Below are 25023 nucleotides of genomic sequence, written 5' to 3' on the forward strand. Positions count from 1 at the left end.
TAGCTAGACCGGTATGAATCTTTATGGCAAAACGAGGATGGGTCGAGGACCATCTAAGGGGGGGTTAAGGTTAGAATAGGTCGCCCGGTTTTAACCGGTGGAAACGTAATTAGTAAAATGGAATTAGTCCAGGTGCTTTTGCTGCTGCATTTGTCCGATCCTATTTGGCGGAAAGTGTACGGACGCAACTGGGGAAAATAGAGGAAATATGAACGATGTGGAATTAGTGGCATAATGCGGTGCAAATTGTTTTCCACTGCATTTTTATTTCTGCGCAGTCCAAATGTGGGGGGGTGTAATTTTTACACATCCCAACGGCGGTAGAGCTTAATCTACTTGATTTAATTCGCTGCGAGTGTAATATTGTGAACGTAATTCGCTGCCACAGGTAATAAATAGGAAAATACGTACTTAGTTAATCAGATTGATCGGTTGGGCAATTTAAAAAATACACATCGCGTGTGCGTTTAGGACTGCGAGCGAAATTACAGGGTTTTTTGGTCTAATTTTTGAATTATGTAGTCTTGATGGCTCTTTAATCCTGGACTATTTAGAAACTGAGTTTAATAAGTTAGCTTTGTTTGATGGAACTGAATTTTTAGTACAAGAAATTGGTGGCGTTTTTGGTATCTTGGTTATATGGGTTATTACTATCAGAGGAGTTATTGCTAGAAAAAATAGATTTAACTGCACTAGCTTATTCATTTTTTTAAAATAAAATCGATTTCAACGAGACTCCCGTTTGAATTAAGTTACTGATATGAAAATAATGGTATAAAAAAGGAGACATAAACAAAATGGTTTACTGTTTTTAGATGACAGATATAACTATAACTACATTAAAAAATCTAATAAAAAACCCTGTACTGAAGCTAATTCAGTAGCAGGAAACATACAATTATTTTTTTGTTTCTAATTTTTATTTCTTCAAAGCAAGTGTTTTTAAAAACAATACCGAAAGTGTACTAAATGTTCTCTCTCCTGGGGTGTACTAAAATAAAAACATCGAACAATTCCACCAGCGCGATGTTTTGCACGGTTCACCTGTAACCCCCAAACCACAAATCGGTCACGGGATACCGATCATGGCGTCAACCGTGCCGGGCAGCGTTTTAATTCCGATATATACCACCCACGAACGAAATCGGTCAGCATTAGCGGCGTGGGGGACTTGTGCAACGGAGGGGTGGGGAGGCATGTGTTTACATGTGTCCATCCGTCGTTGCGGGCCGTGTGCTGCAGGCGCACACTAGCGCTTTGTTTGTTCCCTTGACAACATGGCAACACCTACCGGGGGGCGCAACTATACACGTACGGCGCAACACAATAGTGGCGACCGCCCCGGACTCACCCGGGCACACTCATCCCCAAAGCACAGACGGGGTCAATTGAACATGTTGGTGGGAAGAGCTGTGTTGTGTTTTGCATCGCTGTGAGGTCCATTAAACTCTGCCTCTGGTACGCAGGGGCAAAGAAGACCCCCTAGCTACCCGTTTCACTCGCCCCTCGCTTGCCCGCACCATCAGGTGACGCAAAGTTCTAAAAGGGCGGGCGCGGTTTCCATGACAACAATGGAATTAAACAAGAACGAATAACAAAAAAACACACATACGCTCAAACAATTCGAAGGCACTCACACAGGCGTATCAGTTAGTGGAAACTCTAAAGAAAAACTAGCAAGATATGTTTGGGTGGGTTTGTGTGTGTGTATTTGTGTGTGGCACTCCCCCCCAAACAGGGGGAACAGGTGAAATTGGGCATTGGCCAAAAACGCAGTCACTTTGGAAGCGCTCCCCGGTACGGTACTGCGGCGCAGTGGGTCTTCGACTAGACTCCACACCTCTGTGAGTTTAAGCGTGAACTCCACGGTGTCGTCGGATCAGTGTGTTTACGATGGAATGATACACGAATTTTGGATGTATTTCAGAAGAATAACCACTTGTGTGTAGTTCGCGTACAGCGTTTCACGTAAGATTATTTAACTTGCAAGTGTTCAAACAGTGCACAAACTGTGTTTTCGTTCATTAGAAAGCTTTCGGGGAAAAAATGGAAGGTTACTACCGCGTTGACAGTGCGATGCCCTAAGTGACAGTGCGATGGTTTGTTTGTGTAGTTGTGCTGAAAAAGATGGCTACTCGGTTCGGTTAGAAGGGCTATAAAAGTGAGCGAAAAGGTGAACTTTTAATTAGATTCTTGCCGTTCCGTACAGTGACACCAGTGGTGCTGATCGTGCGTGGCGTTCAAACAGCATTCAATCTTTTGAAGTAAGCTCAAGGAAAGGGATACACAAGTGTAAACAAAAGTCCGCCAAAGACTTGTAGATGTACGGAACTCGATCCTGATACGGAAAAGAGCAAATTGAGCAAAACAAAAAACAACAACAAATACCTTCAACTCTGTTTGATTTGTTTGACGCGCGTGTGTTTATCCGGGAAGTGTGTTGTGTTTGCAAAAAGTAGCGTCTGAGTAGTTGATATTAGCAAACGTGTATCACCGGGCGGGTGATTGAGCAGAGCAAAGATTGCCAATGACGCTCGGCGTTAGTCAATGCCGTCGATGCGAAAACGGCAGCGATTAGCTGTCCGAAGGTGTGCATATACGCGAAAACGCCACGCGCCCGGATCAAACGCGCAGTAAAGCGGCATCGTTCCGTGCCTTTGCTCATGCCATCGCCGAATGCTGCCCAGCGGATTGATGAGGAAAGCAAACAGAAATAATGAAGTGCAATTTTCGTTACCTGGCGCGGGTGCTGCTCGCTGGCGGTTGGTTGCTTCAGCTGCTGCTGTGTCTGGTGGCACTCCCGGCCCAAGGATATAGCAGTGATCCGCATCTGTTCGAGAATAGAGGTAATTTTTCCCAGTTCCGCTTGGCTTTCTCTGCTTCCGGCAGAAGCAATCCCCTGGAAGTGGGGTACTGTACTCCTTTTTTGCTGTTTTATCGCCGACGCGTCGCGTTCCTTCCGCGCGATGTAGGAAGTAGTGCTTCCGATCCGACACCCACCGGGTTGAAGGATTGAAAAAGGGAATGCAATTTTACGGTCACTTCCTTCCGAGAAATGGTAATGTTTGCCGGTGTGGTGGTGTGTGCCCTTTTTGGCGTTCTTCAACCCACGACCGTTTGCTGATGCTTGATCGGAGCGCATCCCGCAGCTCGGTTTCGGTTCCACTAACCCCGCACTGCCCCCCCGGTTACAATCGGGGGTTCTATTTTTCCTTTTCTCAGCATCGGTTTCAATCTCCCACACTGAAAACAAAATAATAAAAAAACACAACAACACGAGCGACTGATTGATTGACAAAGATAATTGAAATGCTTGGACGAACCCGGGGACGGACTCGTCCGTCCGTAAATCAGGGTGCATTATTGGGGCCGGAGGTCCTGGGCGCTATTGGAAGCAACGCCGGGACCTCGTAAGCAAACGCCAACGTGACTAACGACCTCAAGAGGGGCGAGCGGGATCGTTTCGTTTTTGTTGCCGTTGGTCTCGCGTGCATCGCGGGAAATGGTGTGCCATTTCTTGTAGCATCTTTTTGCAAATAAACGGATGACAGTGCGGATGACACTGGATGCAGCAGTCCGGCGTGCTGTTCGGGGGGAAAACCCGGATGCTACAGTAAGAATGAAAGAAGCTAGCGCTCGTCCTGCGTTCGTACAGGGCACCCTGCGCCAAAGCAAAACAACTTAATTACGCTTGCAAAACAACAACTTAATTGAATTAAGCGTTGTCCGAGACGGTGCAGAGGCCCAGTTGCACCGTCACGGAGTGGCCCGTGTAGTGGCAGCTGCTACACCGCTGCAGCTTGTGCAAATCATCGGACTGCCGCTGCTTGGCTGCAACGGACGGGTAGCAGCAGCTGCACCCGGCGACCGACACCGTTGCATGAGGGCTTTGGGGAAAAATGAGTTCGCTCCGTTTTCTTCTATTAACGAATGGCGAGAGCATTTTCGAAGGTACGCTTTTGTTCGCTTGCAGTTCTTTTTTTTTGGTTTGCCGTGCCTAGATCACGCAGAGATGGGATGGATCTGCGACAAAGGTTCTTTGTGCCGTGCGGACACCTTCGCTGAAGTAACGGAGCACAATGGGGATGTGGTGGTGCATGATGATAGCGCTGGCAGAGGAAAATGGAGCGTAATATTTTCGGAATGTGCTGCACTGTTTAGAACTAATTGTGTACATGGTTAGTAGTTGGGGTTCGTGGGAAAGAGCATTTTTCCGTTGAATGATTGCTGTTGTGTGCGACAGTTGGATCCATCTTGATAAATTGGATGTTTTCCGTTTGGATTATTAGAAATCCAAGGATTCATATTTTGCATCAATCAAGTCAAAGATATTACGCTTTATTAACATAGCAAATGTCCACGTTTGTCTGATATTGTTTGAATTAATGCAATTGTAAGTTTTTTGTTATTACAAAACGTCTGTATGCTGAACAAGCTGCGTGGTATAATTAGAAGTTTGAATTAGAAAGTAAATAGTTTTGGTGTCTTATTATGTCTTGGTATATAAGCTTCATAAGGTATGTTGGGCTTCTAAGACATTGCTTCATAAGGTACATAAGGTATGTTAAGCTTGTAAGATATAACCACGGTTCTGATTCTAACAGATCCTTATTATAGTATAGTTTGGAGATGTTGAATTATTGTATTTATTAGAGAATTTATCTCACTGTTCATCACCCTGTAACGTGTTCCTTATTCTTTCTGTTGCGTTGACTGTGTTTTGTGTAGAGTTTCAAAAACTGAACGTTCAAATCCTAGGATTACGTTTAGGGAATTATAAATTAACTGTAAAATGTTAATTATTTGATAAATTATAAATGCTGTAAAATGTTATGATCTACTCAGCTGATATGATGCTCCCATTGACGACTCCCCAGATGCTAGAGGTGTAGCATGGATAGTTGTTAGCGGATGATGTTTTAATACAAACATTTTTCCAGTTGTAGAGATAAGCTGCGATTGCACAGTACCAATCACATTTTCTTCAAAAGACAATGTTTCAAAAGTATTGCTGAGGAATGCAGTCATCAACCTCATGAAGGCTAATACAGTCACCATCCGATATACGCTATCGTACGGGACCGAGCGCAATAGCGTATCTCGAGTTTTCGCGTATAGCGGATTTGTATGGAAAAATAGTTTACACTACCAGTTCGAGGGTTGAAAAATATCGCCACAGAGTTTTGCATTAAAGTTTTTTGTTGTAAAATAGGTATCTTTTGCACAAATTTAATGCAAAATGCAAAAAGAACATTAAGGAAACTCAAAAAGAGCATAACATATTTCAAAATATTAAAATATTTGCAAAATACACATGGAGCTGTCAAATTTAGAGCAATCGCGTACTGCGAATTCGCGTATATCGAGTATCGCGTACTGCGGATAATTGATGTAGTAGAATAAGTTCTGTCATCCAGTTGGTCTTAGATTTTCACTCATCCTTTGATAGCAACATTTAAAAACGCTGGATCGAAATTCGGAAAGAAACTCGACCTCCATGATCGATGATAATAATATTATTTTGTTACAACTTGACCCAAAAAAACGACCACCATTTGTCTATTTCTGTGAAAGTTTCTTCAGCCCGAAACTACTCATCGAATTTAATAATAGTCCCGTTGCGTTATACCTACCTGAATGAGCTCGCAAACCTCCACCCCTTCCCGAGGCGTAACAGATTGTCACAACTTTTCATACAGCCCATTCCCCAGCCCAAAAGAAGCATTAGTCATTCGGTTTGTTGCTTAAGAAACTTCCCTTCTCAGGATGGGTCCAACCCTCTGCCGCTGTTAAAAAGCTACTCCATGAATCTAGAATCGGCCAGGAACTGACAGCGACACGGCCCAGCACGCACGGCACATGCAGAAGCTACAAAACGTGGGGCTGGCTCGTGGACTGTGGAAGGAGCAGGGGGAGGGGGAGGGGTGGCTATTTTGTTTTCCCTGCCTAGCTACCAAATTACCCTACACAACACGGGACAGATGGAGGTGGAGGTGGAATCAATGGGCAAAACTTCGATTCGAAATATAAAAGAATCGAAGAACCTTTCCCACCCTCCGTATCCTCCCACGGGAACCATTAGAGATCTACCGGGTTGTTTTTTGTTGTTGTTGTTGCTCTCTGGCTCTTCGCGCCAAACCGGCAAAGGTGGATGAGCCGTATAAAAATGAGTTTTGTTACAACGCACCATAAATAAGCGACATAAAGCGTGTGCACCAGGAGGGCTGGCTGGGAATAAAAATCGGGTTGTTTGGGGCACGGAAATTTGCCTAGCTCCAGAGAATGGGTAAGAAATATGTTTTTTCCGAATTTTCCTATGGCCCAACGACGATCCCGTGGAAAATAAAACAAACAAGAAGCCAGATCAAGTTCATGGATCCAGCTTGCCTGACGGGAAAGGGAGACGGGCTGGAATGTAGGCAGTGACACAAACAAAACCCAACAGGATTGCAAATGAATCAATGGTAGGGAAAATAGATTTTAGGACCCGTTCGTCGTCTTCCGCCGAGATAGCTGAACCGATTTTATCCCCACAAACTTCGGTCGACCGACGAGGGGATGCAGAGATGCAGGGTGGAGTGGAAAAAAACACACCCGCGCCGGTAATGGATTGCGTTCGTGCGCAAATGGCGACACATTTCCAGGGCACGGGTAACCGATACCGAACCCTGCCTGTACGCCTCCCATCGACGTTGCAAAAGGTGAAAAAGGTCGCGAATGTTTCCCACCGTGCCTGGAATCAGCAGTTGAGTGGACAGGGAGGGAGAGAACTCCCAGGGGAGTTGCTAGGGGATTGCTCTTCTTAAATCAAAAGTTTCCTTCTGGTGGAATCGAATTCGGCGGTGCTGTTGGGTTTCAGTTTCGGTACGATGCCCACGGTGGCCCACCGGCCGTGTTTTCCCAAGCCGAAATAATGCGTCTACCGTACTCGGCGGGCTCATCCCTCTAATTTCATTTCAGCATAGTCGAGGTCGGGTGATATATTGAATATATGCAAATATGGCATCCCGCTCGACGGTGGTTCCATCGTGCCGGCACAAAGTGCGGCTCATGAGTGGCCTAGCCTCGCTGAGCAGTAGCGCTCTGTTCACTAGCCTTGATTACTCGCGTCGGTCGTAGCGCCGGAGCGGCGGACGGTTACGATTAATCCACCGACCCGGTTTGGAGCGCGTGCAAATGGTGCCCGGCTGGTAACCGTAACTGGCCACGACCATGGGGTTTACGGTGGCCCGGTGATGTGCTTCCGGGGCCGGCCGACTGGAACGAATGGAATTGGTCGCTTGGTCACCACAGCAGCATCAGCAGCATAGGCACGGGGTAGTAGCTGTTGGTGGTGGTGTATAGATGCTGTGCGACATTTGCGGTGATCTATTTGCACCATTTCGCGTGGCAAATGCGAACGACGGACGCGCCGAATGCCGAGTGCTGCTGCCGAGTGCGACGAGCGTGAATGGATGGTTCGGAGTTTGAAAATGAGCGTTATAGATGCTGGCATGCTTAACTGCCAATGATTGGAAATTAATCGTTTGCCTCGTTGATGTAGCAGAATTATTGTTGCGGGAGGGGTTTCGGCCGGGTTTGGCCGCTTGCTGCTGCTGATGCTGCTGGGTGGAATTCAATTATTTGACCAAACGCAGGGCACGAATAGGACAAACACACACACACACACACTGGGTGTATTAGTGTACGGGTTCGTTTTTGCCGTGAGCGCATTGTTGTTGAAGGTCGCAATTGTGATTGCGAAAGATAAGCCTCTGCCTCTCTACCAGCTCGGTTGGCTGTTGGAGGGTTATTGAATGCAAAACATCTAAATTTAATGTTTTCATAATTTAGCAGCTGTGCCATTTCGTTTCTGCTGCTGCACATTATTTGAATAGCTTTGCTGGAATACTTCTTTTCATAGTGAGTATGTTTATATTGGCTGTGAGTTCTTATTTTCTAAAAAAACGTTTTATTGTATATGAGAAAATTATCCATTTTGGCTGTTGAACATTACAGTCTTTTAGGAGAATCCATTTTAGTTGAATAAAGAATGAGCGGCTAACAGATTTTAGTAAAGATTGATGAGTTTCAAATGATGATCTTTTTGTCCATTAAAATTCATTTAGTACTTGGAATTAAATTGAATTTTAACGATTTTTATTTCTAATAATTTGGTGTATGTTTGGGCGTATAATAAGCATTGAAATATTTGAGAGCAGCTAACTTAGGCTCGCTCATTACTGGAGTATCGAATTGGTTTACTTTGAACAATTATGTTATTGATAATCATTTGTTTAGTTCTGTGACTTTGAAAACCCGATTTGAAAAACATTTTGATCATTAAATTCGGTAAAGATTTGTTTTAGTTGTTTTTTTTACTGTGTTTGAAGTTTTTAATAGATGTAAAAAAGAAAATCATCACCAAACTCTTTCATTTCGATGAACTTCGTGCAATGTTTTGAAATCTTTGAATTTTAACTTATTGCAACATTAACTTAACTGAATGATGATATAGGATGCTTTACTACAAAGTACAGTTTTTCAAAATATCTATCTAGCTTAATACTGTTCTATTTGCTTGTGTAACACTTCTGCTGAAACCATGTCTTTTAGATTATAATAGAGGTTAGAACCTCAGAAGATCATCGACGTAAAAGAAGACAAAGTGCAAAAAGCCGACAAAAATATTTGGTGTAAAAACATATCTTGAGGATTAAAAGCTGATTGATAAGCTTTACAAATATTTTTGAAGAACAATAGACATTTCGCAAAAAAAAAGAAAAGGGGGCTGACAATGACAAAGACATCAATTTCAACAAAACAAAAAAGTCTCTATATCAAACTGAAAACACAAATTCAAATTTTCACTCAACAGCACAGCCAGCAGAGCGGCTCAACAGTTGTCCCCGAGAACACTTCAAAACGCTAATCATTTTGTGCAGCAAAGCATAGACACGCATAGGCATATACACCCATGCACACAAATATACACTCAGATTTAGCAAATTTCCCTCTCGAAAGCATGAAGCACCGGCGGGAATAAAGTAATAATTTTCCGCACATAAAAAGCTCATCGGTCTTGGAGTTCCGACAACGGATCCGGAGAGGGACGGAACTGGAGAGAAAATCGCTTCCGACACAATCGCATTTAGTATGTTTGTGTCTGTGCGTGTGTGTGTGTGTGTGTTTCGGTTTGGGGGGAATCTGTTTGGGGTAGGTACCATCGCCACGGTGGAGTCACGAGAAATAAATTAACAGCAAATCTATTTTCCACCGAAAAATGGTGAACCAGGGAGAACGGACACAGTGCGCAGTACGGTGCTGCTGGACGCAGTTCACGGTTGATGTCGCACCGGGGTTAACATTAGTGTTTTCCAACGCGGGCGTGTGTCTGTGAGGATGGAGGGTGCGTATCTCTCCCGTGCGATCTCTCCCGAAGCATCATTTGTATGCAAGGGAGGGCATGCCGAGTGGGGAGGGCGACCGAGTGGCATTATTATGATACGGGAATTGAATTGTGGCTTGGACGATGGAGCTTGGTCGTCGATGTCACTGATGCTGTTTTGTTGATGGTGGGCTGACTGCGGCACAAACAGCAGCAGCAGCAGCAGCATCAGATGATGATGATGATGATGATCGCTCTCTGGAGGCTCGGGACTCCCCTGTCGGTGACGTTCCGATGGATGGTTGTCGGTCCCATTACTGCTAACGGCTAATGTTGCTCATGTGACTTTTTAGTGGTCTGATTTTTAGCAGCAGATTTTGCTGTTGTTCTATTCTGCGCGGCATTCGTCCCATCTAACTGTCCCTGGTGGGATGCTCTCCACCGGTTTGGGACGTTGAAACAGTGGAGGAGATGTATAACAATAATCGAACATTGTGTCCCCCCACCGGGAGGTCTGTACCGAAATGCGCTTTCATTTGCAAAAAGCGTTTTTTGTTTCTTGTTTGCACGAAGCTTTATATCGGTGTGTTTTTGTGCCTGTTTTGCATTTTTTGGACATCACTTACCTAACGTGTCAGTGCAATGGGTAGAATGTGGTTTGCACTAGAATCGGTTCCGATGGCTGGCTTTTTTGTTTTTTCGTTGCCCGCAGCAGCAAGGAAATGGCGTCAACTGTTTGATGGCTCGTTCGGTCACTTTATAGCAGGGGCTTTTATTGAAACTAACAAGCCAACATGCGGTGAAGCTAAATAATGTGATGGACTGTAGGCAGTCGTTTGAGGTGGGCTGGAATTTGGCTGTTTGGAGCTGTTTCGGCGAGCGCTAGCTTATTGCGATGGGAGGGTAATTGTTTTTAGCTATTTTTGTTTCATATTTTGCACGATTTGTTGAAAACTGTACTTGTTTTGTTACCTTTTATGCTATTTTTATCAACTTCATGAACTTATTCTTGGTACCGAAAAGAAGAGGATTTAACTATTACTAGTAGTACTTTAATTGCTTCTTTTTTGGCAGGCATTAATCATTCTATTATTTATGATTGTCAAACATTAATTGCGATAAATAAGCTGGATTCAAAGCACTAAAGAAACTCTTGTTCAGCGTGTTTTGAAGCTTAATAAAGGCTTAATATACTAATATTCTAATGTTTATTGAAAATCGATGTTTGTTCACATAAAATGGGGTCTGTTGCTTGACACGCAAATGGTGGATGAACTTTTTTGTAAATATTTTTGAATAGAAGAAATATTAAAAGTTTTCAATGACAACAGGACCTGATTAAGCAGTACGCAAACTAAGCAACCGCGTGGTGCCCCAAAGTCTCAAGGGGTCCCGAGAAGAAGAACCAACATATTGCTCACCAGTAAATTTCCTTCTCAATCCTTCTCTGGTTTAGAATTTCCTACCCAATTGTTCACTCGACACATCAAAAAGGCGAACATTTGTGTGAGCACTTGGGGCCTCCAGTCGTGTTAATCCGCCACTGACTGGCACTGGCAATCCAAGTTTGGCAAAAGAATGGCGTCTTTGTCTAGTAGACTGATGGCATGGATGCGCGCAATATCCATTGTACTCGGTCAAAATTGTAGCACATAAGCCTGTATTTGCCACAGATCAAGATCGATTGTTGGAACATTGCTTCATGATACTATTTTTGACATTTATCGTACGATGTTGATGATGCGGTCATACTGTCTACACATTGGTTTAAACAATTTATTGCTTCGATGTATGCTTCGTTTACAATTGTAAGTGCAGCAAACGTGAATGAACCTATCTGGATCCCCTAACTTTTCTTTTAAATGGATCATTTAATGCAATAGCTAAGAGTTACATAATAAGGAAGGAAATGAAATTTATAGATATTTAGAGCTAACTCATAGTTTACAACCGGACTGACTTCTACACGACCGTCTGAATGTCAAGCCCTTCAGCACGAAGTTTAACATTTATGTGTGATAAAATATAGGATTACAAGGGAAGGAATGAAGCAACAGGTTGGTCAACTGAAATAAGGCTCTCTTCTGCTTAGATGCATGGTTTTAGATTGTGCAAAAGGTCATATTTTTCTGAACGCTATACCAACGTTAATGAAGTCACGCTGCACCAATATGCAGCACGGTAGAACAAAATCACAACTGTACCAGTCAGCCCTAATCCCCATCTTCTCCCTCCCATTCAGTGCAATCCCCACTTTTAGAGCGCCATGTCAGACTGCTACCGTGTGGCGGAGAACTCATGCACACGGATCAAAATACACTTGAGCGATTATTATGAACCATTATAAAGCGATCTGCCCTGTAGTGTAGCACGTGGTCCGGCACGGAGCGGCCACGAGTGTTCGCCACAGTCTGGCGCGCCGCGTGTCATGGAAACGTCTGACCAGCTGTTGCAAAGTCACCGCCCCGCCCCCCGAGCAACAGCCGACGTGAATGGATTTTGGGAAGGTGGCATTTTAGTCACTTCCTGTGTGTGTTTGTGTGTTTCTCCCGGCACTGCACTGCATGTTTGAAGCGGTTTGGTGCGGCACACAGCATCGGTTTTGGCGAAGAGGTGAAGGGCCGGCCCGCGACCGTTCCGGAGTCTATTGACAAATTTCGATTCAACGAGCGTTGATCTAATTTTGATGAGCGGGCCCCCGGCAACGGATATTAATCCGCGCTCGATGCTCGCGATACACGCGCACCCGGCGACGACACCTTTTTGGCGCTGACCGCGCGGGTGGTATAGCACATCATTGGCACCATTTGGGGCACGATATGGTAGCGAAGAATGGCCAGGTTTCGATTCACTGTAAACGTGTACTTTTCACAATCACAAACCTGGCCGCGGGACGATCGCTGGCCCGGTGGCAGGCGGATGGCCAGGCGGTGCCAGGGAAGTGATTGTCAGCGATACTGGTCCGAAGGCTCAAAACCAAAACCCCGTCACCAGGTGATGAGTGATGCCGATTTGATATCGATACGCGGGCGATACACTGGTGCGCTGGCGAGCCAGTGATCGATTTTCGGTGTGGCAGTTCCGCGTACTGCCAGGAACAGGAAGCTTTCCCACCGTGTGCACAGACACACAACCACACATGCTTTACGCTGCAGGAGAGCAGGGCGATGATGACGCTCCGGAATGATGGATTTTATTGGGCGACACTTAAATCACACTTACCTGCAGGGGAGCAACTGGATCTTCGGGGCAAATATTCGAGCGGTAGATTCGATTTTGGGCAATGTGCCAACTGTTCACTGCCTCCGTCTATTTGTGTGTGTGTGTGTGTGTGTGTGGAAGGAAAAAAGTGTGACCGAAAAAAGCTTCGCCAAACCTCCGGCAAAGGTGGCAGAAGCGGCGAATAAAAAGCGCGAGCCAAACGGTGGACGCTCCCACACAATCATCGTTAAATTTATCGACACATCCGTCCCGTCGATCAATCGATCGGGAAGGTTTGGAAGCGCTTTTCTTCACCACCACCACCCGCACCCCGCACCAATGTCGGGGTGTGCTGATTCCGTTCGGTTCCTGATTCGGCACTGGGAACGCAGCAGTGTGCGGGTATTTAAAAGCGATTGAATTTTCGGCCCGGCGAAGAATTATGAGATACCGGATAGGAAATGCGAAGTTGTCGCGGCCATTCCGCCACGGCCTCGCAGTGCTCGGGCGGGCGAGCGGCCCAGTCGAACGATTGATGAAAATTGTGATGGAAGTCAATTTGGTGGCGCGTCGTGTGTGGATGCGTCATTGAAAGTGGAAGCTTTTGTGCCGTGTTCTTTGCGCCGTACGCGCGAAACACTCTCACACACAGCGCAAATTCAATCGATCGTTCGATTTTAATCCAAGATAAGTGTTTTATTACTGAGCCTGACGGACTGGGGAAGGGTCCTGAGTGACGGTCGTCTACTGCTGTCTCGCGCCCAAAGCCGGTGTCTCTCCTACCAGTGCCAGTGTCCCCAAAGTCCATCATCATTTACGCATGAGTGTGTCCTGGTCGGCTGGCCGGAAAATCCATCAACTCCGCTGCGTCCGCTGCTCGTGTCCGTGGCGGCTGTGGAGGTTGGTGATGATAAATTTTAAGTGTACTTTGTCAGGGATCGGCTGTTTTTTTTATCTACGCTTTCCGCCTTCGTTCGCCCTCATCCTTCATTCTGGGCCACGGGTAAGCCTTCTCGGCATACAGTTTAATGCCGTTCCGTTAGCAGCAGCGGCACCAGCAAAGATTGATATTTCGACAGAAAAGGGAATTATTAATTTAGCGGAAATAAACTAAGCGTTTTGCGGGCCATATAACCGGCCGCTGCCATTTAACGGAGCTCCATCCTTGAGCAGATCTGTCCATCCCACGTCGATCCGGTGCGTCGTTTTACCGCCCAGTCCAAATATCTACACCGGATTGGACGCAATCATGTAGAAAGGGATTGTGAAGCAGGGCGCGAGAGCGGTCTATGCGTGAGTGTGAGTGAGTATGTGTAAAATAAATATAATGCCAATAGAATTTTCATCGGTCGATTGGTGATGAGGATCGCTGAAGAGAGAGAGAGAGAGAGAGGGAGAGATAGAGAGAGATAGAGTGACAGAACAGGCAGGGGCAAGAATAAAACATAATCGGATATTGAATCCGTGGCGAAGACATTAAGCGGAAACAGTCCCGGAGAACCCCGGAGAACTTCTAAATGGAAGTGGGGAATAAGGATTCCGCTTGCGTAGGAATAAAGTGTTCGATGGGATGGCAGGATGGGATACACACACACACATACCCCTTGCCCTATCGTGCCTGATTGTACGATATTTGTGATCCGCTTCCCAGTGCCTAAATGCGTTGCTCATGATGATTGATTGCCCCCGGAAGGGATGACCGCATTTATGCTTTCGGAACCACGGCTACGATTTGTATCGAACGCTTGTTACTGTCAGAGATGTTTGTTGCTGCTCTCCCCGTCCAGAGTGCTAATGTGCGTCGTTGGTTCTGCGTTCTGGAGGTTCTAAAATATCGCTTTCGGGTTTGTGGGTTGTGTTTTCACAGAAGATGCTTGCACGGTGCCCACGGATCGATGTAGCGTTAACGAAGAGCAAATTATTGTTGGGATTGTGGTCGTAGAACAAAGTTTAACTATGTTCCTATGGATATGGCATGGGGAAGTAGCAATCAATTTTTAGACAACTGTTACATCGTAGAAGGTATTCAAATTTTGAGTGAATGGACATCGTTTGGGCGATATGTTGGTGTATTTTGTTTGGAAAATGTTCTTAATGGTATTCCTGGACAATTGGGAAGCATTTGAATCCTTTCGATAATTTGATAACGTTATTCTAAAAATCACATCTGGAGAAGCCTCTGTGCGTGGCAATAGAGAGGAGTATCTTTGATTCTATGGTAATGAAAACTTTTGCCATCATCTTCCTTAGGTGGCATTCGAAGTTGATCGTACATCTTCTAAGAATACTGTTATTACTGAACAAGATGTTGACATTTCAATGACATTGGAAATTAAATGCTTCATTTCTTGAAATTTTCAAAACAACACGGGCATTCGGTCTAACTGTATGTTAACCATTATTATTTATGCCTTGCAATGTAAACTCATAAAAGTTGATTAAATATGGGTGAAAATAAATTATTTTGCTTGCTATTTTTTTTTGAAGAATTGGCACATTCCAAACTTTGGAGCTTGCTTCGGTATGTTGGACTTAGTTTTATGATCCATACTGAAATATAAAGATCACGTTTAAAAATGTCTCGAAATATTTTCGAGGCGTAAAGTCTGAGCCTTTATTTGCATAGATGGATGACTTCATTACTAAGCATGTAATAAGACACTTAATGCTTTGGTAATTCCAATTGATTACGTCTTAAGTACCATTTATCAGGATGAATCTATTTGTTGTTTGTGAACATGACAGATTAATGAAACTCTAACATTTTTCCATTACATTTTCCATTAAACGAGTTTGTACGGCCAATACAATTGAATTTGCCTTCACAAGCATTGGAAAATAATACCAAGCGATGGATAACATATATCCTAGTCAAAATCATAGCATCCGATAATTCATGCTGGTATGCTTAGTTTAACTACATTCATAAGTTGTATTGAAATGGAAGAACAAACTTTTGATGCTTTCCCATTACAATTCACTAATGGAATAATGCACTACAAATGATTATATGAATTACCAATACGATGCGTTGTAGAACGTAATGAGAAACAAGTATTAGATGATCAGACGTTTCGATAACTTACCACCGATTGCTTGTATCTAAATTGTTGATCGATTTGTGTGTGTGTGTGTATCTATGCTGTTGCTGATGCTCATTCAGCCGTAACTATGACTCGTTTAATCAAGATAGAGGCAAAATTATGAAGCATCTCCTACACACCCTCCCTCCCCCCCCTCTTCTGGTGAGTGTGGGTACAACACAGGAACAACTGTGCCGAGAACGGAACTAGCGATGAGTCAATGTTACCGAAGTAACCGACCCCGGTTTGTTTCGTTCGACTGTCGATGGTGCCTTCCCCTCTTGGTTGCCCCATGGTGCAGGCCTCCAATCAGGTTATGTTTGTTGAATCGATAACCGTGTACAGGCGGAAGTAAATTGATACCAGGCCCATACACAGTGGACCTGGTGCGCTGTCTGCGTGCTTACTTACCATCGACTTCACGACGGTTAGTTGCCTGCAATGGGTAAGGAATGGACTGGAGTGGTAAGAGATGGAGAGGGAACGGTCCGCGAAAACCAAAGCAATTCCTCATAGCTTGCGCGTACGGCAAACTTTTAGGTTTCCACGCCCACTTTAGGTCGGTCCCGCTCCGTCGGTTGGGTGCGTTCAATTTCCGGTGAAAGTCCTCGGGACGGTTGAAGCAGCACCAACCGGCAGCAGCAGCTGGCATCCGGATATGGATCAGGGCAAATCTCCCATTCCCCCACTTTGCACGACCGCGAGAAATCCACGAACTTTTTGGTGGAGTTTTTCGCGCTGCTTCAGCAAAAAGTAAGAAACGCGTGGGGAGAACACGCAAGAGGAGGCATTTTTGACTGCGCGAACTAAGCGGAAAACTTTCCCATAAACTCCCCCACCACGCTGTGCGTACGCGGGCAGGACTTGCGGTTCTTCTCTGCACGGCTGGTTGGGGGACTTTATTTTGTTGTGTATTATTTGCTGCTGTTGTAAGCAATATGTTTAGCGCGAACCTCGGCCCGGTTAGCCCGGGACAAGATGCTCTAGTTTATCGGATTGCGGATGGTTTGCTTGATCGGGCCTCAAGGCAGTGGACGGAGCAGCGACGGGATCGGGCAAAACACTCTTCAACCACCAAACTGTCTAAGGCTACGCACAATCGCATAAATCTTGTTTTTTTTCCCCGAGACGCTGAGACCTCGGTGTGTATGGTTGTTGTTCATGTCTTTATGCATTAATATTATTTTGATTCGATTTCCAATTGCTCGGGAGCAATAAATCATGCAAGGGTGTTTTTTTTCCTCCCACCGCCCACCATTGAAGTATGCTCACGAGAGCGATTTGATGTGATTTCCTTTTTTGGGGGGTTTTCTCCCGGGACGACGGATTGCAAGTAAACAGGATGTAAATGGGTATTTTATGAGTTTGTTTTGTTCGTAGTTCGGCACTAGAAACATAAAAAAAAGGTTTGTTTTGCAACCCAGAATGACGAATCAATTGTACAACAATGGAGTGAAGAATTTGCCTTAACTTTAACCACTGATCACCGCTTGACGGATGCTTCCACCGTTCTCCACCAGATGGCTACATCATCGGGAACTATCTGCAGGCCACCGATCAGGACATTCGCGACTTCTTCTGGACTGGGTCCGGTGATGGGCCGAGCTCGGTGCTCAGCCCGTTCGAGCGGTTCCCAATCAGTGAGGACGCAATCATCAAGACGGCCACGGTTGTGGCGACCGTCTATATCGATCGCAACGATGGCCAGGGCGGGTACGACGATCTCTGCATCTTTGACTGTCCGCCGGGGGGCGATCGGGGCGACGGCATTGACCACCTGCCGAGCGACGGGGACGAGGTGGACGACTACGGCCATACCGTCGACAACGTAACGCCCACGGACCGACGCTTCTGGCTGATGACCGTCATCGGGGGCCTGTACGGTCGGCCCGACTATCCGGCACTCGAGAGCAAACTGGCCAAGCTGTATCGCGTTGCATTCGCCAGGTAAGGAAACCAGCCTGGGAAGATTGGCCCCCTTTGCTCGTGTATTGAGTAGCTTCTGTTTTCCTTCCTTCTACTTACTTTCGAGCAGGCAACAGGCATTACATCTCGGTATTAACGGAAGCACCAACAACAACCAGCAGCAGCATTATCAGAACAACAATACACTCGAGCAGCAATCGATGGCCGGGGAAGACGGTGAGCTGCTGCTGCTGGGCCACCGTACCAAGCGTGCCGTATCGCCCGAGCGGGACGGAATCCACCGAGGCTTAACAGCAGCGCAACAACAAAAGGCTGCTGCTGCTGCTGCTGCTGGGCCAAAACCGGAGCCACCTTCCGCCGGGCGGATGCTGCTGAATGGAAACGTCATTGCGTACGAACGTGGTGCAGGGCGGCACAGGCGACGGAACCGGCAGCGCAAAACCGTACACAAAAGAGATACGGTCCGGATGGTGCGGCTGGAGGAACAGCCCCGAGGCAGCGAGGTGCTGCCCGTACCGCCCGTAGTGGAAATCATCGGTGGAAACGATCCGACCGGCCCGATGGAGCCGGATCAGGCGGAAAAGGAGCCGGGCAGTGGCAGCGCAGCCGGCGACAGCAATGGCGGTGAAGAGTCCGAAGAACAGTTACGGTATGTTACGGGTTTAAGAGCGCGCGATCCAATCATCCCTGTGTTCCCAGTCCTGCTGAGGTTCTAGTTTCCCGGTTCTATTGTTTGCCATATGTCCTGCTTTCTTTTGTGTGTTCGGGGGCTGCTTTTTTTTGTTTGCTCTCTCTCCCTGCTTTGCGTGTGTTTGTGCGCTGCACGAGCTGTTCCATGTTCCAATTGCACTTCGCTTATCCTCGAGTGGGTATGATGGTGGCCCTGCTGCTGCTGGGTACACTTGATGTCGGAAAATTCAAAACAAGCCTCCCGGTCTGTTCACAAATACGGAAAAAGAGCGAGAGAGAGAGAGAGAGAGAGAGAGAAAGAGAGAGAGAGAGAAAGAGAGAGAGAGAGTGAGAGGGGGGAGGAAGAGGAAAATCGAGTAGAAAACAAAGCTTCAAAAACGAATCCACCTAACCTAAAGCTGAAGAGCGTGCGCGCGGTTGGCGCATCCCACTGCTGCGAAGCGATTTGCGCTCGATATTTGAACAAATGGCTTCCGTGTTCTTTCATGTGTACCATGTAGCATTATGTTTCTGTACATATGTGTGTTTGTGTGTCTGTATGTATGTTTGGGTAATCGTTCCAGTACGCTGGCCGGTGGTGCTGCTGCCGATGGTGGTGGAGAAGGACCACCGCCCGACCGGACGATGGTTAGGCGCAATCACGACAAGGATGCATACTCGACGGGCCGGCGCAAGGTGCGGATCCTGATACACAATACCACCCACTTGCGGGAGGAGGATCGATTGTCGATGGATGACGCCGGACGGGCAAACAACAATCGCTCCAAGAGCCAACGCCGGGTGGTGGGCGCACCGGATACGACGAAGTAAGTGCGTGCCTCTTGCGGTGACCGTTTCGGGTGGGGAGGGAAGCAGTGAGTGGGGGCCAGTCACTAATAGGGGCTGCGGGATGAGCCAACCTATTTGCGAATCGGGCGGAGAGTCGGGTGAAACCGAAAAATATGCTTTTGATCCCGCTCTGGAGGGCTTTGTTTTTGTCGTCCCTGTTCCGGGGGCACTGGTGAAGTGTTTGCGCTGGTGCGTTTTGAGTCCACGAGGACATCACGAGGGATGTATTGCCGGGCTGGGGCTGGGAAGAGATGTTTAAGTACACTTACACATACCGTGTGCATTGGAGTGTAGGTTTTCGTTATGGGTAATTTGGGTAATTGTTGGGTTTTTTGTTTTTGTTGTTGTTGTTGTAAAGTTGTTGGTGCAATGGAACCAATTTCTGTTGAGAAGTTGTCTAGTGCAAACGTTAAACGCACTCAAACGAATGCTCAAAAAATACTGAGGAAAAGGGGGTTTTAGGCGTTCGGCAGAGATCTCTGAGGATGTCTAGTACTAATGTTCAATGTTCCAACTACTCTCTCCCTAGTAACACACTGAACCAAACGGAAATCATCTACTCCGTGTTTGTGGGCGGCCTGCCCGTACTCGCGACGACGGCCGCCGAAGACATGAAGCTAATGTCGCAGGACGAAATGGAGCACGTGCTGGAGACGATGGTGTACCTCAAGGCAGACCGTACGTATACCCACAACCCGACACAAACTGACCTGCATTGCTACATAACCACGCACGAGTACGGGTGTTCGCAGCGCACACAAGCCTGGAACCGCAAGTACTCGTTTGTCGTGGTTTTGTGTGGTGTGCGGAACGTGTCCGCGTGTCCCTAAATACTCTTGCTAACTAACCCCACCGGTACTCGTGCACCCGTTGCAGCGTATCTGAAGGAACCGCAGGCGACACCGTTGATACCGTCGACGCAGAACGGCAGCGGTAACGTGATAGCGTTGATCGGCCAAAACCCGAGCCTGGTCGTGGTGTCGTGTGTGGCGGCCCTGCTGCTCCTAGTGCTGTGCGTGGGGCTGTTTCTGCTGGCGCGCGGCAAGCGGAAGCACATCGGTGAACTGAAGAAGTGAGTGACCGGGTGCTAGTTGTTGTTCGGTGTACGTTTTCGCTCCTAAATCCTAATGGCTACTTTTGGTTGGGCGTGTTACGTTTTTAGGCTGGAGTCAACGCAAGCGCTCGTAATGCCGGGCACGATCAGTGAGGAGCTGAATGCGCTGAAGACGGGCGAAAGTGGCAGCAGTCGCCATCCGTCACCGTACGCGCGCGATCCGTCCGCCAACGTGAGCCTGATTGGGCAGAAACCTTCGCCCACGATCCACTTCCCGCTGCCACCGATGACGCGGCCCACCTCCTCGTCCTCGAGCTATTCGTCCGACTCGTCCGTGTACTATCCGAAGCGCAAGCAGAAGCACCATCATCACCATCATCATCATCACCATCATCAACAGCAGCAGCAGCTCCAGCAGCTGCAAGTACAGCGCCACGAGCTGCTGGACGAAAAGTCCGTCAATCTGAGCAACAAGCTGCAGAAACAGTTCCACCTGCAATCGCTGCTGCCCGTGCACGGTGGGCCCGAGAACGTGTACGCCTCGGTGCAGAAGCCGAAGAAGGAGTCGAACAAGCGGCGCCGGAAGTATCTGGGCGAGAATCGGGTCGGATCGTTCGAGGGTGGCGGGACGGTGCCGGTGCCGCCACGCAGTCCACTGACGACGACCACCGCCAGCAGCGCTAGTCCGAGCGATCGGTCGGCGTACGACGATCGCGAACCGAAGCTGGTGCCGGGCGGCCCCCCGTACGGTCACACCGAAACGTTCAACACGGACGTGATACTGAAGCACTACCTGCGGCGCAAACCGCTGGTAGGGTACGGTGGCGATGGGCCGGGCCTGCCGGTCGAGGCACTGAACCGGGACAAGATCCGCGTGCTGGAGCAGTGCGGTGGCGGTGGTGGCGTGTCGGTCGATTCCGGCAGCATCGGGTCGTACCTGAGCATGGCGTCGGTGAAGAGTTTCCCCAGGTTTGTCCCAGGGCTTTCATGGAGAAAACATTCATACCGTCGTATCGGCTAACAGGGAGCGTTTGTCTGTTGCAGATGCTTTGTGCCGGAACCGCTGAGCCGCGTGCTGGAGCCTGTAACCATGACCCATCTGGACCAGTCGGACGTGTACGCGGAGGGTATGAAGTCGACCGGGCCGGACACGGCTGCCACTAGTCAGTACAACACCGACACGGAAGTTCACCTAACCCGAACGCAGAGTGATGGGGCCGATCCGGGCGTGGTGGGCCCGATCGTATGGCAGATGCACAAGAAGGAGATGGACGGTGAGTAGAGCTGCTCCTTTGCGTTTAATTCACATTTAAAGCTCAAGTATACGCTTCAGAGATCGCTAGCCCCATGCGAGACCCAGTGGTGACGCGGAATCGCTTCGAGGGCCTCCTGGAGGGTGCCATCCAGCTGTACACCGATGAACCGGAACGGGAGGAAGAGCAGAAGAACTCGATCCCGCTGCCGGGCGTTATACGCCCGGTGGAAAATCGTGGCAAATCAGCTGTCGTTGTAAGGTAGATTCGATGGCAGCAACTTCTCGCACGTTCTCACTCAACGCTTCTTTCTCATCTCGATCATTTTGCCCCGCACAGAGAAACATCCCGCTCGTCTTCGGCTACCATACGCCCGGTGACGGCCGCCCCGGTACGTAGGAACCAGCAGGGACTGGCAGTGGAGCATCCGGTTTCGCCCACGCCGGGCACTACCCGTGGTAGAGCGTGGAGCAGTGGCACCCATTCACCGCTGGTCCGGCCGATGAGTGCGGGCCCGTTTCACACCCCATCGGGACCATCGGTCGGTGGCGCACTGGAGGTGACACGCATTACCGCACCGCAAAGTGTTCTTCAGTCGACGGAACTGTCGACGGCCCCGCTGCTGCAGAACATCATGCAGGAGCTGAAGCGTTTCCGTAACGAGCAATAATAGACGGGCGCCGGACGGGTGCCGCACCACGGAAGATGTTCTGAACAGCAATACCTTTACATAAGAGCCTTTTTAAGTGTGTATTATGGGGGGGATCCTTGCTTGAGAAAGGAGAAGGGAGTTTTTATATACGTATATTTGTACCTATACATTACACATTACACCATTACTACAACGTACTGTAAAGATTCACCGAGCTAGATCGATAGTGAGAGAGAGAGAGAGAGGTTTTGATTATTTCGACGATCACTAGGGGATACGTCTCTAGCAGATGTGTCGTTGTACCAATTTCGTACCCCTCAATTTCAGTAAGCGTTAGTCAGTGTCGCAATGGCACGTAATTTTAGTCCGGATTACAAATAAAAGGAAGCCCGGCCACCCGGCAAACGGATGAATGCGTAGAATTTTAAGCAAACGTAAATCCGCATCGTGCAGCTTTGTTTGATTGTTTCGTTTTCGTGAAAGCCTATCCAACTTTAAACTCTTCCAGCGTGTACAGTTTGAGGACGGATGTAGCAAATGCAATGGACATTGGAACAAAAAATGGGTACAGATTTGCAGCAGAAAATAAAATTTGGCCCAGCTGAAACAGAATCGAATTGAGAAAAAAAGGTTCTAATATTCAAAATATGTTGGCAAAAACATAACTCGTTAGCTCGAGTGTCCCAAAAAAGTGCGAAACTGGCGAGCTGCGCACCAACAAAAAGAAACATTCGCAAAATGCGAATTATTATCAAATCCGGAAACAACCGAGCGGTAGCTGCATTCACTTCACACTCTTTTTCCTCCTCCTTCACCTCCTACAAAAGCTTCACCAATTTTTCAAAGCTTCATAAAAGTCATGTTTTCGAGGGGTCTGCTTTCGTGCAGCGCAATGGGCACATTGCACATAATAATATTTTCCAATCCTCGGTTAGATTTTCGTGCAGTCCGGGTGCCCAGGGTGTTTTGTGGGATTTTTGTATCGATTTGCTGTTGACCCTGTTGCGGTTCGGTAGCCGTGTTGCCGGGATGTGCGAAAAAAAATAATCCCTTTTTGTACAGGCATTCCTCTCCCCCACGCGACGACCCGTTTAGGGCTGCACGAGGAGATGAATTTGAACGAGTGTTACAATAAGAGAGAATAAAAACTAAAAACATATAAAAAACAGTGTATGATTCACCTACACGAAAAGGAATACATTTTTGTTTCATCTCCACAAGTACACTTGTTGCATAGAAATATCAGCTCGAAAGAATGAAAAGCCTTACGTGCGATTAATGTATCATAAATCATGATCGCGGCGTTGCAATGCAATCCATTCCAATTTATGCGCCCTGCAGAAGATAATTTCCAAATAATACGGATTTAATAGAGCGCGCCCGTTTGTTGCGAGCGAAGCTCAAGGATTATCGAGCCCTCCACACACACTACAACGGTCACCACTGTAAGCATCACGAGCACGAGCCGGGCCGGGCACATAGCATCAAATCGAATTCTATTTTATAATTTATTTCTTTTTAATCCAATAAATCATACCGAGTAATAAATGCTGCCAGTGGACGCTGCTGACACAAAGCTGCCCCTCTGTGTACGTGTGTAACGCGTGTAACGGAGAGGATTGGGATTTTAGAAAAAAGAAAAAGAAAAAAAAACTGTGGTCGATTGGTCGAACAATTTGTGCTGTTTTGCTGTGTGTGATATGGGGCTTGTTTTATGCTTGCCGCTTAAATCGGCCATGTGAAACAGCTCAATCGGTTATTTGTTCACAATTGCTCGCTTTCGACCTACGGTTCGCCAACGGGACACACACGTACCGACCCAGTCGAAGCCGGAGAAGACTGTAGGGAAGGGCTGAGCTTCCGCCGCATTTACTTTGATCAGCTCCGGTGGTTGCTTTTAAGGATTTTCCTTCAGCGGGAAGGAAAATCCCTTTCGCAAAGTGCTAGACCGGCGGCCAACCACAGATGAACCGGACACACGATTTGCCCCATGGTTGCAGTAGTTGGTGCTGTATTTTTTGTTGTTGTCGTTGTTGTTGTTCCTTCGCCCTTGTAGATGTTGCCTTCTTGTACTTTGATTTCGGAGCTGTTCATACGAACGGGCTGGAAAAGTTTTTGCTGTGCACATTTTGCCGTGTGTCTATGTTTGCACGGTGTTACTTACATTTTCTTCAAAACGAATTTAAACTTTCTCCGCTTAAATCCCTGCTTAAGAGAGGGAAGTTGTTTTGCCAACGTGAGTGGCAAGTTAAGCAGCGCAGAGATGCTTGTTTCGCAGTTCTTTTCGCCGGGTTGCATACAGTGCATCATGGAGAGTTTGGGTTCCCCTAGCTAAAAGGGAATCCAACTGTTAATGCACCTGACTGTCCGCATTATTGAGCATGGATGAACTGAAGTTAGTAGTTCCGTTTAATGAATAAAAATGATTTAGAAAATGTATTACAATACAGTACATTATTCGATGATGAAAGATCGTTTGATGGATGTCTGAATGTTTATTCAACAATTTTTATTGAAGCTTAAGCTATCGCATCGGTTAAAGACATAAAGTGCAAACAAGACACAAATCCTGTAGCTTCAAAGTAAGTTGTGTCCCAAAATATCTCCTGCTACGTGCAACAAGGTTGCTGTCTTTTCCTGAGGAATTAATTCCCCACTCTTCCATCGTCATTAAAGATGGATGTAAATCGATCGATGTCCCTATTTAATCCTTAAATGCATCAGCTCATGCAGAAAACTGTTCGATTGTTTGATTGTTTAATCTTACAGCTCACTTTCTACCAGCACTGATAAATCGCCGTGAAATGGTGAATGTTTTAAATTTCACCTCACAATAATGCATTTTGGGAGGGAAACGATTGGGAAAAATATCGGTTTTACTGGAAATTGATTGGAAATTTTAGACGACATGCCTGTGCGCTCCATCCATCTTCTGGGCGCTCTGCACGAAAGCGAAACAAAAACGGGCC

The 25023-nt window shown here is 47.0% G+C and overlaps 1 protein-coding gene across 2 annotated transcripts; it reads left to right on the forward strand.

The window, feature by feature from the left end:
• The first annotated feature begins 1970 nt into the window (after positions 1-1970).
• On the forward strand, positions 1971-24513 carry LOC120951398 (uncharacterized). Of its 2 annotated transcripts, none has more exons than XM_040370088.2 (10): positions 1971-2846; positions 17172-17598; positions 17687-18226; positions 18831-19073; positions 19625-19773; positions 19972-20167; positions 20258-21118; positions 21194-21423; positions 21483-21663; positions 21742-24513. In XM_040370088.2, exons 1-10 carry the CDS (start codon positions 2717-2719, stop codon positions 22070-22072), a joined length of 3288 nt encoding a protein of 1095 aa, XP_040226022.2. In that variant the 5' UTR covers positions 1971-2716; the 3' UTR covers positions 22073-24513. The 2 variants fall into 2 exon arrangements, with proteins under 2 accessions (XP_040226022.2, XP_049461966.1); XM_049606009.1 differs by having other exon boundaries at positions 21483-21658; positions 21742-21908.
• The last annotated feature ends 510 nt before the right edge of the window (positions 24514-25023 follow it).

The sequence above is a fragment of the Anopheles coluzzii genome, chromosome 2, assembly GCF_943734685.1.
Source record: "Anopheles coluzzii chromosome 2, AcolN3, whole genome shotgun sequence".
NCBI lineage: Eukaryota > Metazoa > Arthropoda > Insecta > Diptera > Culicidae > Anopheles > Anopheles coluzzii.